This window comes from Toxotes jaculatrix, chromosome 4, assembly GCF_017976425.1.
Source record: "Toxotes jaculatrix isolate fToxJac2 chromosome 4, fToxJac2.pri, whole genome shotgun sequence".
Classification (NCBI taxonomy): Eukaryota; Metazoa; Chordata; class Actinopteri; family Toxotidae; genus Toxotes; species Toxotes jaculatrix.
The window spans coordinates 18709434-18724861 of record NC_054397.1 but is presented as its reverse complement, the minus strand read 5'-3'; the positions used below and the strand labels follow the sequence as shown (position 1 = coordinate 18724861).

Here is a 15428-nt window from a genome sequence, read left to right as displayed (position 1 = left end):
GAGAAGATATACTTAGATTAGCCTCAGGCCCTGCACACTGATGCCACTGCACAAAGTCAAAAATTGACACCAGCAAAATGAATTGAGCCACAAACTCCACGTCCATTTTCATAATAGTAATTCAATCGTGAAGCAACTCCACTGGGACAAACTGCAATTCTTAAACTTCTTATTCGCACAAGTCCTAAAGATTGAACAGTCTTAATCTGCAGTCAAACTTCGGTGTCAGTTGTTGTAAAAACATTCATTTTAGAATTTCAAATCCAACTGTGCTATAACAGCAGCTCCTAAAGAAACACTCTGGACTCTATATAAGCACATTAGAGCAAAGACAAACAACAGCTACACACAAAAAGCACACAAGCATCATTTTTGCTCTCATACCACTCTTGGATATTTCCCGTTCAGCAGGAAGAACTCCAGCAGGTAGGCAGGTCCAGAGTCTCTGAAGTGAGTATTCCAAATAATTGACTCCCAAAGGAGAAAGGTCCCGAGCGCTCAGTGTTCAGTCTGAAGGTCCCAGCAGTAAATCCTCAGTGAGATTTTCCTCCCTCAGCAGAGGTGGAGCTCCGAGACATCAGGTCAGAAGCTGAGGACCAAGGACTCCTCCCCCCCATTCTGTGCCCCCTCCTCTCTGGTTCCTACCTTCCCTCAGTGTCATGTATCATTTCTTCCCATCCACACACCTAAGAAAATGAGTCGTACAAAACAAGCTTAGAGCTTTACAGGTTGAAGCCCGTTCTGCCATCAGATCATAGTGCTGTGCATAAAGCCCTTGAAAATTATCCCAATTGCTCTGTAATGGAAGGCATTGCTACCAGGTTCAGAAGACCTGCTGCATGAAATTTGTGTGCATTTTTAAAATGTCCAACTTTTAAGTAGGGTGTCAAACAGAGTGGAGGAGGCACAAAAGCACAAACATTTTTAAATCAAGCTTTTCTCTTGCACATCTTCAGTCTGGAATATTAGATTATATTTATTGATACTTTAGCAGAGATTTTTTGTAATTTTTTAGGTGACTATGAATGTCACTTTTGAGAGAGTTTTCTTTTGAGTTTTTCCTCTGCATATTTTGCCACTCCTTTCCAGTTCTTTCCTTGCAACAATCATTTTAGTCATAAACAGCGAGTTGTTGGATGTCACCACGCCTTCTGTCTTTCATCTCCTGCATGTCTGTAATTGGCTTTGAGAGCAACATCTGCTCTTGAGAGACAATCCTGCATCCTTCATTTATCGCACAATAATGAAGCCTGCTGACAAATGCTAATCTGGACCTACACATCGACAGGCCCTGAGACTTTGAACTGCAGAATCACAGTATAGCAGAGATTATGTTAGGAAGCTCTCCTCCTCATTTTTCCAAAATGAATCAAATGAATAACAGTATAGTAGTAATAGAATACAAGTGTAAAAAATATCTAAAAATAATTTTTAATAAGAGGAATGAATGTATAATTTTTAACTGAGGTGTGTTCGTTCATGAGTGTGTGTGTGTGTGTGAGTATGTGTGCGCACGAGCACACGCTTAAAGTCAGGTCAGGCTTTACACGTGAAGACTTTAATAGCCACGTGAGAACTCCAATAGCCACCTGAAGGTGAGTTCAAATGATGCGACCCATTACGTAGAGTGTCCCTAACACACCTCCACCTCTTCTCCAGGTGCAGTGTCTGTATGTCTGTGTGTGTGAGACACAGAGAGAATGTAGTGTTCTGAAAAAGAAATTAGACATTTTAGAAATAAAATAAATTCAATTAATAATTTTTTTTTTTTTTTTATTGAGTAGTAACTGAATACTGGAAAAATGTATTGAAAAGATGGAGATTTTGGCAGCCTGAAACCAGAATGATGTTTTAAAAAAAGCATTATTCCACTTCACTTCCTTCATAAACAACATATTCCCTGCTGGGAATAAATCCAACCAGACCTGACCATTGTTTCACACCTCCTACTGGTCTTATCCAATTAAACAGGAGCATACTTAAAGGGGTGGACCGCTAACTTTCCCTAAGAAGCAAAATGCTGCTCTTAATTGCTCACAGTCAGTCTGTTTCAGCCATGACCACTTAAAAGGTTGAATACCTTTGTCAAACAGGAGTCTGCTTTTGACTATTTTGTTCAGACGATACTGAAGTTTCAGGATTTTCTCTGGCTTTATATTCAGGTGGTCTTTGGACTTGTTTAAATAAAGGAGAAAAAAAAATACAAACTGTGCCAAAATGACTTTGATAAAGGTGTTGCATTCTCTTTATATTTAGTAGAGCCATTACATTTTTACAATGTAGAATTACAAACCAATGTCACGGCCTGAGGTGACACCTGGCTTGGTGTAAGGGTGTTTGACCTCAGTATGGATTCCTTATTTGGGTCATTAGCTGCTATATTAAGGATCATGTAAAGTCCTGAACAGCCTAAACTTGTTATATAACCAACCCTGCTAACCTAACCCTCCTTCTATGTAGGCTGAGGTACATCGCATGCAGAACTTGAAATACAAATAAGTCTCTTGGCATGCAGAAGACGCCTTTGGTAGCTGTTTCAGGTTAACTTTGAAGTACCCCTCTCTTGCAAAAATAAATGTGTTAGAGTTCCCATACGAAGATGTTGCCTAAGTACAGTGACTGAACATAAACATTAGCCAATCCTTGGCCACATAAACATAACCTTTGAATTTGCACCAGTTCATTATATATATATATATATATATATATATATATATATATATATATATATATATAGAGAGAGAGAGAGAGAGAGAGAGAGAGAGAGAGAGAGAGAGAGAGAGAGAGAGAGAGAGAGAGGTGGGAGTGGCTAAGGTATTGGTAGGCCAGGCGGTGAGAAGTCAGAGATAGAGCCATGTTCCTCTGTGAAGCTGGGATCAGCAGCAGCTTATTGGCTAAAGCTCCTGCCTGAAATAGCTGCTAAGTTATATATGAGTTAGAAAGAGAGACCCTTTATCTGTGAACAGGGACGGCCCAGGTAATCACTGAGATCTACACAACAAGTCTACGAATAGAGAGGAGGAATTTACCTCCTTTCTCTCAGGGAAACTGATCATTTGTGAAGCCCTGCCCCCTTAGTTACTGTTGCTAAGCCTATCAAGCCTGGCCAGATTAACATATTGGAGAAGTTGGGGCAAAATCTTCCCGTTGGGCCCCCACAACTCAGAGTAATTTAGGAATATGCACTGTACAAGCACAAAGATCAGTCTTGAACTTGGGAATCTCAAAATAAAATGATATAAAATCATTACAGGCACTAAATCTGCATTTCAACAGGTTCATCTCCATGACAACTGAACAGACTCCATGTGCTGATGTGATAATAGTTAAAAGCTGTGGAACAAGTGTGTAAAGGCACCTTGAGTTAGAAATGTTTAGTAAATTAAAATTGTTAAGGCCTTAAAACTAGATTTAAGGAGCCACACACACACACACACACACACACACACACACACACTACACTGTGATGTGCATTATGATATCAGCAGCTGAGATGGCTGGTAAGAGGACGACCTATGCAGCTCATTAGCTTTACTTGTCTTACCTTGACCTCTTACCTCTTACAGCCATGAGACTAGAGGCCTAAGTGACTCGTGTCAGACAGACAACTTTGCATAATCTTGGGGAAATCCTCTGATTCTCAAATGCAGAGAGAGAAGGATTAATCCCAGAACAGTGGCCCCTGTAACTTAAAATAATAATAATTAATGAAAGGTATGTCTTTTTTTGTGAAATAAGGTGTGGTGTTTGTCATGTTTTAGACATTAATTCAGATAAAGATAAAGAATGTCAGTGTCAGTTCACTACAACACTGGCAACAAACATGATCTCCTGCCTTCAACTGATCCTAGAAATGTCAGAGATGGGTTAACACCCTTGCTTGCCTGTGATGATACGGACAACAGAGAAACAGCACCATCCAGTGGTCAAACACAACATTACTTGTTGTATATTTGGTACAAAGAAGTTTTCATTTGTTCTTTACTCAGCATAGCAAAATGTGAACTTGCTTGTAGGGAGCTGGAACACACAGTGGGCCGTTATCATCTGCTATTTTGTGACTCTTAGGTCACAAAGGATACTGAAGGAAGGCGTGTGTATTTAGCATCATGAACTCTGCAGGACAGGAACAACCTCTTCATGTCCACACAGATCATCTGATCAAAACGAAACACTTTGGGATCTAAAATGATGCACAACGCACACACCACTTTACATAGCAAAAGAAAAGTAAGACATTATGCACTGTAGTATAATCGTATAGCATTATAAACCATAGTACTGCTATACAGAAAATATTAAGCATATATAAAGAAGCTGCCATAACAATAGAAGTACTGCGATGCATGCTTAACACCAGCTAAACATCAAAGTAATGTTTCAAAGAGATTTTGGCAATATAGATATTTTATTCGAGGGCTTCATCTTTTCAGATCATCGTAGATTTCTCGACAGAGTCTCATCAGATTTCCACGTTAACAAGAAGTGTACGTTAACATTCCATCGTCCTTACATTATGGTCAGTGGACACTGTTGGTGCCAGAACAAAGACAGAAGAAGTCTGGCTGATGACAAAAGCAACATTAATCAGCTGTACGAACACAAACTCTGTTTGATTCAGTACCAGACATTTCAATGACTAGAGCCATTCTGGTGCTAGTTGACAATCCTCTGACAGCTCAATGAGAAGGTTAGAAAACAAATACACTGACTTTTGGGCTGACAGGCTCTGTGATGTGTGAAGACATGACTAGTAGCAGCTTGACCTCCATGTTCAGTGTTCATTTAATCTCTATAGTGCAAAGTATGTTTAGTAGTAATGCACTGATCAGAGTGTTGAAACTACCACTGAGCCTATTATAAGATAATGATAGGTCTAACAAAAAGCCAAAAAGTGTGTGTATTTTATAAAGAAGGCTTTTGGAAAATGTAAAAATGCTTTGGCAATGGAGAGCTGAGGGAGAGACTGAGTTATCAGAGCTTAGTAGCTGTGATAATATTCAAACTATCAGACTCTAATGCAATGTCCAGTACCAGTATGCAACCAGCTACTGATCATCTGTGACTCGTGAAAGTCAGAGATCTCAGCAGCACCCAACAAAATTACCATCACCATCCTGCATGTGTCGTCTTGAGCTCCTTCAGAATTATCCCCAGAAGAAAAAAAAAACAAAAAACAATTTCCTCTCAAATTAAGTGCCTTTTTTTCTACTTATTTCAAACCTCTCTTCCATCCTCAACACTTAGCCCTCTTGCCGTAGCTGTCCACCACTCCTGGCACAACGCTCTCGTCCTCCTCCACATCCTCCGTCACGGTCTTACCAACCAGCTGGAAGATGTCCTCAGCTGCAACTCCCATGGGGTCGGCCACCTTCACTGTCAACATGTCCAGAGTGAGGACGGTTCCTTTGGGGATCTTTACTTTGGCCACCACTGACTTGCCCAGCTGGTGTTAAAATAAAGAGGACGTGACATTATTATTATTCTTACAGCACAAAGGGGAAAACAATTATGAAAAGTAACAGCTTCAATGGTTTCTTAAACTTTCTATAAACATTAGAGATTAAAATTAAAAATAGCATTTAACTCTTCAGACTGACTTGTGTATTTGCCCGAAGAAAGACGGTATCTAACCTTATCATGGCAAGGCTTTTCACAGGGTAACATCTGCTTGAGGCCGCTGCCCAATGCCCTCTCCACCAGTCGGATGGAGCGGACCAGCTCCACCAGCTCAGAGGGCTCCAGTGAGGCTGCATGGTCACTTCCTTTCCACGTCTTGTCCAAGGTTATGTGACGCTCGATGACCTTTGCCCCAAGAGCTACGGCCGCCACTGAAATGCTGATCCCAGACTCGTGGCCGGAATACCCAATGGGAATATCAGGAAATTCCTTCTGGTATTCCTGGTGTGGTTGAGACAAAGTGACACTCTTAAAAGGAATAGTTCAAAATTTCACGTTATGACGCTCATATCTTATAATCAGGTTATTTTGTAAAGAAAACAAGTGGTTTTAGTAATTCTGCCCTTTTAGCCATAAAAGCTAACAACAGACCTCAGTGAAATCTGGATGAATTTAAGGTTGTAGGATGAAATCAAATTCATTAACTATAACCATGGATTAACAAGATTACGGACTTTGTCTGGTTCAAAAAGAAAAAAATAAATAATTTAAAAAGTATTAGGACAAAATGAATTGATTATCCTCTTCCAGCTTTAGCTTAAAATGTATGGATGTACCTTATAAGGAATCATCTAATGTCTGAGAAGATAAATAATATGAATGAATAAACTAAGCATAAAATTCTATTGTGACATCATGTCACAAATATTTTGCCATTATAACATGGACTGATGTGCAAGCACACACACCAGGTAGATTACTTTGTAAAGTGAGCACAGTATATCTGTTTACTTGGAGATCATCATGATGAAAGATAAAATAAATGCCGTCGTGATTATCTTCCACGGTTCCCTGTGATATTACAAACCACTGTGCAGTGTTTTGGCATCTGGTAAACCTTCAAACTCTTGTATCTGTCACTCAAACTGGACTGGTTTGCCCCATAGAGGGATGTGTCTCCACAACAACTAAAGTGGATAAAGTGTTTTTTTTTTTTAATTTGCACAAATTCTTATTCTATTCTATTTACAGTGATCACTCTGAGGTTGACGTCTTCAGCTTCCAGAGGGTAGGCGCTGGTGCACTGCAGGATGGTGAAGTTTGGGTTGTGCTCCTTCACTATCTTGTAGACCTGGCGCATGGTCTCCATGGACTGCATCCCGCTGGACACCACCATGGGACGTCCTGAGACACAGGAGAGGGCAACAGCGTCATAAACATCATGTCTAACATGAGCAGAAGGCAAAATGCTATACTATACTTTTCTACTCTCAGAGAGCCCCAGACTGGTTAAGAATCACACACTGGACTCGTGTGGCTTAAGATCTCTTTGCTTAGGGTTAGCTTCAAGCATTTTTTGATAAAGGCCAGAGCCCTGAGTCAAACTGTAGACATTTCCATGCATATTCCAGAAGTTTACATCATGATATTTTCCTTTATCATACCTCATTCTGAAAGAGGCCTGAGACATTTCTGCATTTCTTCTTTTACTGTTTTCATACATATTATCCAAGGATCAGCCGGAGCCCAAGTTTTAATGCACTTGACAATCCTTGAATCCTTCTACCGTAGTTACCTAAATCTACCACCACTGCTGCCCCAAAACACACTGGATTGGTTTAATGCTGACTTATTAACACTGACGTAACTGATTTAACATCTAATGACTCAATCACATACTTGAAACATTTCTGGGGTTATGACAGTTCACACTTACCCTTCTTGGCAGTCTTTTCCAGATAGGGGAAGTTGTTGGTGTCTCCAGATCCCACTTTGAAGAAAGGCACATTGAGCTCATGGAGAAACTCCACTGCCATCTAAAGACAGAAAAGGTTATGGTTAAACTTAAACTTAAACCTGACTGAAATGTCATGAAAACCTCTATCTTTCTTACCTCGTCCATCCCTGAGGCAGTGAAGAAGATCCCCACCTCCTCAGCATATTTTTGCAGTTCCCTGTACTGCTCGTGGCTGAACTCCAGATGGCGCTTGTGTTCGCCATATGTTTTCCCCCAGGAATGTTTGGAGGTGTATGGCCGCTCCAAGGCTCGCTTGTTAAATTTGTACTCTAATTCACTCTTCTGGAATTTGGCACAGTCAGCACCACAGTCCTGTGAAGGTGGAGGAGGCAACGCTTAGAAATCATACTGAACAGGAATGATTTATCTCAAACGTCCTCTAGATTCCAGTAACTAGAAAGCAACTGATATATAACTGTAAGTTCATACTGAACATGCAAAAGTGTGATTTTCTTTCCTACAGGCAGGTATACCAATCAACACGTATGGAGAATAATGTTCACAATAATAAATTAATAATAAATTATTGCATTTACTTGGGTTTGAAAGAAGCAGTGCTTTCAAGAAACTTCATTAAAAATTGATCCTTTTAGGAAATGTCGAAGGAAATTTATTTATTAACAAGGAAGTTGTTATTAAAATGTCTGTCAAATAAAACACAACTTAAATTATAAAGGAGGAGCCATACTGAAGCTTTCTGCTTTATTTCTGAAAAGATGTGATGTTGTTGTTGTTTTTATGTTTACCATGTTCACCGAAAGTCTTCATCTAAAGTTTCTCACCCACTGCTAAAAACAAAATAAACAGACAGAAACTAAACTACCAAAGGGGCCAGTATGCTCCACACACCTATCCCATTTGACTGAACTGAAAGCAGATGACATGACATCATGTTTTATGTAGCCTAAGGCTTCAACATACTGTAGCCTGGTATTACACGTAGTTTTACAACAGAAGTAATACTTCTAATAAGGTGAGAATCAGACATGTTAGCTCATTTATATTGTTAAACTGTATAAACAAAAACAGGAATGTACTATGGCTTAAATACAGTTGTCTAGCAAGGCCACTATGTGCCAGGCATGAAGTTGCACACCAAACTCCATTCACAAATATGGCAATTTAACATTCTACAACATGGCTCAACATCCTTTCACAAAAAGCCTTTAAAGCCACTTGCATGGAGCTGGTGCATAAGTAAGCACATAATAACTTAACTATTAATTCAATAAGCTCGATAAACACACACTGGTTATGTTTATATCTTGTTCAAATGAATGATTCAGAAGAGGAAGGTGTGGCGACTAAGATATATTAGTCGATTTCTAAGGGGAATTCATGTTCTAACGTTAGTACGTTCCTCTGTGTGTGCAAGATAAAAAAGGGGAGAAAAGAAAACACTCAAAAGAAACCAATACGTTGCCTTTTCGTGTGGTTTTTATTACCTTTGCCATCTTGATCATTTTCTTGGCAACCTCAATGTCTCCCTGATGATTTTGTCCAATCTCAGCTATGATGAAACATGGATGGTTACCTCCGATCATTCGACCGGGACACAGCTCAAACTTTAACGGCATTTTGTTCACAGATGGGAAACGAAGAACTACCAGTGACAGTAATTATTTAGCAGAGGACTGGACAGGGTGGCGCAGAGCGATGAGCTGTGACTAGAAAAGCCGACCGGAGCAGTTAGTGCGGTGCACATCCAGGATGTGGGAGGACTTCCGCTTTTGTGCGTCAACGTATCAGCCGGATTTCCTTTAAAATATATATTTAAATTCAAAATGTAAAAACGCCAACATTAAAACGAAATAAAACATTATTTAGGACACTGAGACTATTTCACAAGAGGCTAACAACATTTTTGGTAAATAAAGTTTTTCTTTACAAATGAAGCCTATCCCAAATCAAATCTGAAAAGACAGAAAACGATTACACAAAAATAAAAATAACACTAGAATACAAAGCTTTCTAACACCCTTTTTTATTTACAAGACTAACAACACAGAAACATTGATTACTATGAAAGGGCCACAACTGTGGAATCAACAGTTGTTGCACATGAAATCCGAACACCATTTGTCTGTGACATTCCCCACAAATTCAGTATAGGCACTGCACATAATTCAAGTACAGCCTAAATATATTTGCATTTGTAACCACACCACACTATTTTATTATGATTCACTGCTGGGAAAATTAGGCAGGGACCGATCATTCCAGAGATGATGTTCATACCACATATGAGAAATATTATCATTAAGTGAGGAACTTTTACAAGCCAGCTGTGGTGCATTTCTTAGTTTGGACAGGGACTGGTGGTGCAAATATTTATCTTTTAGAGGGCTGTGGCAGTGCAGAGATGCAAACATAGCTGACATTACCAGCTGATATTTTCATTCCCTGGTACAGGCGTGTTCATATTTATCTTGTCAAAGATGTGCAAATCACACAGCAGCCATGCAACTCCACTTTGTTTTTCGCTTTTAGTTTGAGAACATGTTATTATTTGAATACAGGGGACAAGCAGAAATGCCAGCATCACATTTACAGGGTTTAATTTCAGATCGTGGAGTATGAACGTGTGGCTTCTCATCCCAGATTTTACTGCTGACAAAATTCTCAGTTGGGTGGTGTAAACTGATTTGTCAACACCACGTTAATTACAGTTTGTTGGTAATTACATTTCACACACACACCCTGTTTGGTTAAGCTATTGGCATCATGTGGTATCATTTTAAGATCTGTTCAAACCTGTTCATCTTCAATGTAATTTGCCTTTCTCTGACTGCATTTCTATTTATCAACCCTCTTGTCTTTCTCTTTCACCCAGACACACAGACTTAATCTTCTGTTCCACTCATTTCTTCCCTCTCATTCTCTCTATGTCTCTTTCTGATCATGCACTGCAAACATTGTCTTTCCGTCTTCCACCTGTCTGCCTCTCTCTCTCTCTCTCTCTCTCTCTCTCTCTCTCTCTCTCTCTCTCTCTCTGTCTCTGTCTGTCCGCCTCTCTCTCCCAACCTCTGTGGAGGATCCTTTATTCTATCATGTTCTCCAAGATGCTGTCGTCCTCCTCCACATCCACTTTGAGCTTCTTGCCCACCAGCTGTTGCATGTTTTCTGGAGGTATGCCCTTTGGCTCACCAACCTTCACTGCAAACATGTCCAGGCACAGCGCCGTGCCTTTGCAGATGGCCACCTTGGCCACCACTGACTTGCCCAGCTGGAACCAAAAAAGGGAGAGAGGAAACAAACAAAACCATTGACAGGTTTTTATAAATGTCTGTTACGTTAACAGTTTGAAATGCAGGCTTTTGTTCAAAGTCCAAATTGAGGAAACCCTGATGACATCACTGGGGTTATTTTCTTATGTTATGGATGTGTGCCAATTTAATAATTACATGCTAGTATTATATAGTGCATACTATACAGTAATCTTTGTTGTATACAGCTTTTGCAGTTAGTATACAAGAAATCAGCACACTTTGCTATTTTATGCTAACATGAAATTATGTAATTTGTGTGAAGTGCAATGCATGGTAAAAATGGTAAACTGACCTTCATGTGCAAAATGTAATTCTGGTGGGTGTACCTTTTATAACTCTGTCAATGTGAATTAGGGATTAAACTGAAGGGAATAAAGACTGAAAATAAAAAATAAAAGATAAAAAAACAAACCTTGACATTGTAGTGGCAATTTCTGTTCAATAAGTTGTAAAAGACAAAACTTATCTGCCAGTAGGACATGAACAGTTTCTGCTGTTTGTAGACTCATAAAATGTGTTTGCAAAGACATAAAAGTTTTAATCACTCTGTAGTCACTGTGCCAAGGTAAAGGTTACTTAGGTTCTGGACTTTTCCACTACAACACTGACTCCAATCAAACCAACCTTATCATGGCAGTTCTTCTCGCAGGGTAACATCTGTTTGACAGGAGATCCCATCGCCACCTCCACCAGCCGGATGGCTCGGACCAGCTCTGCCAGCTCTGAGGGCTCCAGGGATGCTTCATGGTCATTCCCCTTCCAGGTCTTATCCAGGGTCACATGGCGTTCCACAACCTTTGCCCCCATCGCCACGGCAGCCACGGTGATGTAGATCCCCTGCTCGTGTCCGGAATATCCGATGGGAACATCTGGGAATTCCCTCTGGTATTCCTACAGGGAAAGAGAGGGGGAGTAAAAATCTCTTTGCCACTGCTGCTCATAGTGTGTGTTGTGTATAACACTTGTTATATGTGTTTTTCATGGATGCGTATGATCTTACAAACGATGTTATTGCTGCATTAACCGTAAAGAAGTTTTTGTTCATTTCCCGACATTCAAATATTCTCTTCCTCCTCCTTCCCTTCCTCCCCTTTGTTAAAAGGGTATTAAAGGGGATTAAGTCTAACTGGTCTTCAAGGACATACAAGAACACGCTCCAATAACTTGATAATGTAAAGGTATCATTAGATATAATTAGCATTGATTGTGTTTGTGTTGAGAGGTGACTGTTCTCCTGACAACAGAGTCCACAAGACTTTGTTCTGTTGTCACATGACCTTAAGGCACTGGATTGAATGATAAGTAATTGCAGATCTTGTTTAGGGTAACTATCAAGGTAATTTCAATTTCTGGCAATGTTTTCAAAAGCAAAAATCCAACAACATGCCCACTGAACACAGCGACTGGCCATGTGTGTGGAGGTAAGAAAGTAAGCAGGATATGAACGGTTCTCTCAAGCACATTTCAGTGTGTACAGCCTAGTGCAACACTATGAATACCTTCAAGGAGAGACTGTCTGAAAGTGCACTGTTACCCACATTTCTATAAATCTCAGAACTAAGTTTGCTGCCATTTCTAAGTGGTTATAAACACTTTTGTCTTTAGACAAAATATGGAAAGTGGGATTCACTGCTCTCTACAGTAGCTCCTGAAATGCAAGTATTGCGTCAAACTCTTAAGGTAATGAGAGAAGAAATTCTTTGTTCAGACCATTTATAGTTATGTGATCTGGGTAGTCACAGAAAGGTGAGACTGTGGATATGAGACAGTGAAAAGTGAACTTGTATTTATTCACACACGGTGTGAAGAGCTTTCAGTTTCACCTCTCAGAAGAGACCAGAGATTAAACACGTTGTAGGGAGTCAAGTGCACAAAATCTGTATCATTTTAACACAGAAAGTGGTCAAGCTGTACTACACAAAAGCAGAACAATTCAGAGATTATATGTCTGTATCAGTGCTGAGTAATGGTAATTTATTGCAAAAGATCATAGAGCAAGACACTGAGATATGAGTTATTATTTTTTACTGCACCCCAGGGAGATGATGACTGTGGACATGACGACTGACTGGGAGGGGACACTTATCTCTTCATCTTACCGTGATCACACTGAGGTTGACGTCTTTAGGATCCAGAGGGTAGGCGCTGGTGCACTGCAGCAGAGTGAAGTTCTGGTTGTGCTCCTTCACTGTCTTGTAGACTCGACGTATTGTCTCCATGGACTGCATCCCAGTGGACACCACCATGGGACGTCCTGGCACAGACAGGTTTGTGCAAAGACAAAGTAAGAGGGAAATATGATGTGTGTCATAAGATGCACCATCCCTGGACATATTTACAAAAAATTAACAGCTAACAGCTAAGTCTCTATGTCAAATCATTACTTTTATGAGCTCAGCCTTGGTTTTCGTACTGACAGCATGCATGAACCTTTATTCATAAAATTTCATCACCAGACAGTAAAGGGTGAAAAAAGACATTATACAATACCTTTTTTTGTTTTGACTTTACTTATTTATTTTAGAAACTTTTTTCTCTTACTACACACTCTATCTTCCTCACACTCTCAATTTTCAATTGGGAGTTGTAAGTAACAAAAGAATTTCCCTACGGGGATTAATAAAGTTTTTCTGATTCTGATTCTGATTCTGGAGTCAGCCAGAGCTGCACCTGTGTCCACATCCATTTGCATTACTAGGTGTGGTCAAAAATAGACAACATACGCATTGTACCAAAGGTTTCAATCTCAAATAACAATCAAGCTCAGTTTAAAGGGACATGTTACATCTGGCAGATGTAACATATTTTTCACATCATGTAATGTTGGTTCAAGTCAGAATCATTTGAGACTATATGCTACAGGACCTCATACCTTTTTTGGCACTTTTCTCCAGATAGGGGAAGTTGTTGGCATCGCAGGAGGCAACTTTGAAGAAAGGCACATCCAGCTCATGGAGGAACTCCACAGCCATCTATGGAAATCAGAGTAATTAGGGCACAAACATACTGTATGTGCTCTGCTCTTGTCAGCAGTTGCATTATTTCTATTTTAACTTAAGGAACACAGTTAGGTACAGCCAGGGTGCTATAATGTATTACACTATAACTCCGGATTAAAGTCTACTGGAATATTAACCTGATCAGACCTAACCTTGTCACCGGAGTGCGGATTTAAATATTTGTTACCTCATCCATGCCAGAAGCTGTGAGGAAGATGCCAATCTCTTCCGCATACTTTTTCAGTTCCTTGTACTGATCGTGGCTGAACTCCAAGTGACGCTTGTGGTCGCCGTATGTTTTGCCCCAGGAGTGTTTTGAATTGTAGGGGCGCTCCAAGGCTCGCTTGCTGAATTTGTACTCTAATTCACTTTTCTGGAATTTAGCACAATCAGCACCACAGTCCTGAGACAACAGAAGACAATGGGGGATAAAAGAAAGGAAAGTAAGAGAAGAAAAGATTATTTTTGACAGGCACAAAGCATTAATTTAATGTAAAATAAATGACCAGCTTCTTTGTAAGCACAGTTTCACCTCCTTAAATTTACCTTTGCCATCTTGATCATTTTCTTAGCAATCTCAATGTCTCCCTGGTGGTTTTGTCCAATTTCAGCAATGATGAAGCATGGATGGTTACCTCCGATCATTCTACCGGGACACAATTCAAACTGCAGAGGCATTCTGGTGATATAGGAGAGCTGATGAGTGAATTGCTAACAGGAGTCAGAGATCTCACAACTTGGCAGGTGAGAGATGTCAGATAAAGTGAACTCCCCTCAGGCAAGCAAACGAGTGGAAATTGTGGCATCTTCTGATGTGCCTTTTATAATAGGCCCAAGGGATCCCGCCTCCACATGCTAAATGTCCACGTAATGCAGTTTTCTGGTACGCGCTTACATGCACACACACACACACACACACACACACACACACACACAAGCACACAACATGGCTGAATTTCTACACTTGTTAGTTTGGATTTTTTTTTTTTTTTTTTTTTTTTGTGAACGAAAATATCCACAAAAAGTTTGACTGCTATTAAAATCTTCACAAGCAGATGCACTGATATTTGATTGTTGTGAGCAGCCCCATCCAAACACTGTCCTCATTGTGAAGTCAGGACTTTACATGACTGAATTTGTTTTCTGTTCCTGTTTTGAATATCAGTCTGTGTGTGGTCTACGGGCAAAAACTGACCCTAACCGACCTGGTGATCAAATTACTGCACAACCTTCCGTGCAAATTACTTCTTCTCTGTCACTTTCACTGCACAGTCTTCCTAGCTCGTCCACTTGATCACTTCATGAACGTGAGGACCATTCTTTTTTTTTTACTCTCTTTTTTACTCAACTTTTTTATTAGCATAGTTGTACTATCAAACTTTAGCAAACCAACAATGGCCCATCCCATCTTCTCTGCCTAGAATTTGCAGACAAACTGAAGTGCATGTAACAAAAGACAGGGTGGGGTGAGAATAAAAGGAAGCTGCTTTGTTTTTGCTCCTCACCCTTTTCATCTGGTGGATCAACCATTACTTATATTCAAAGAATTTAACCTTATATTTTGTTGGAGATCCCAGCATCCTCGTCTAGAATATTTATGATTGACATAATGGAGCATCCAGAAAAAAACAACAGTATAATAATAAAGAATATGTCATAATGTCATGCAGTTTGGAGAAATACTTTCACTTAACTTACTAAATACTTCTACTTTCACTTACTTAACTTCTACTAATTTATTTA

General features: G+C 39.8%; 2 protein-coding genes across 4 annotated transcripts; both read right to left on the bottom strand.

Annotated features, from left to right (window-relative positions):
- Positions 1-3996: 3996 nt before the first annotated feature.
- On the bottom strand, positions 3997-9036 carry LOC121180570 (sialic acid synthase-like). The gene is made up of 6 exons (XM_041036090.1): positions 8863-9036; positions 7514-7729; positions 7337-7436; positions 6650-6804; positions 5635-5901; positions 3997-5446 (listed from the first exon to the last, which is right to left on the bottom strand). The coding sequence occupies exons 1-6, from the start codon at positions 8992-8994 to the stop codon at positions 5237-5239; spliced, it is 1080 nt and encodes a 359-aa protein (XP_040892024.1). The 5' UTR covers positions 8995-9036; the 3' UTR covers positions 3997-5236.
- A 349-nt stretch (positions 9037-9385) lies between these two features.
- On the bottom strand, positions 9386-14462 carry LOC121180569 (sialic acid synthase-like). 3 transcript variants are annotated; one of them, XM_041036088.1, is made up of 7 exons: positions 14232-14462; positions 13873-14088; positions 13559-13658; positions 12786-12940; positions 11311-11577; positions 10419-10643; positions 9386-10372 (listed from the first exon to the last, which is right to left on the bottom strand). In XM_041036088.1, exons 1-6 carry the CDS (start codon positions 14361-14363, stop codon positions 10458-10460), a joined length of 1056 nt encoding a protein of 351 aa, XP_040892022.1. In that variant the 5' UTR covers positions 14364-14462; the 3' UTR covers positions 9386-10372; positions 10419-10457. The 3 variants fall into 3 exon arrangements, with proteins under 3 accessions (XP_040892022.1, XP_040892023.1, XP_040892021.1); XM_041036089.1 differs by having other exon boundaries at positions 9386-10375; positions 10422-10643; XM_041036087.1 differs by having other exon boundaries at positions 9386-10643.
- Positions 14463-15428: the final 966 nt, after the last annotated feature.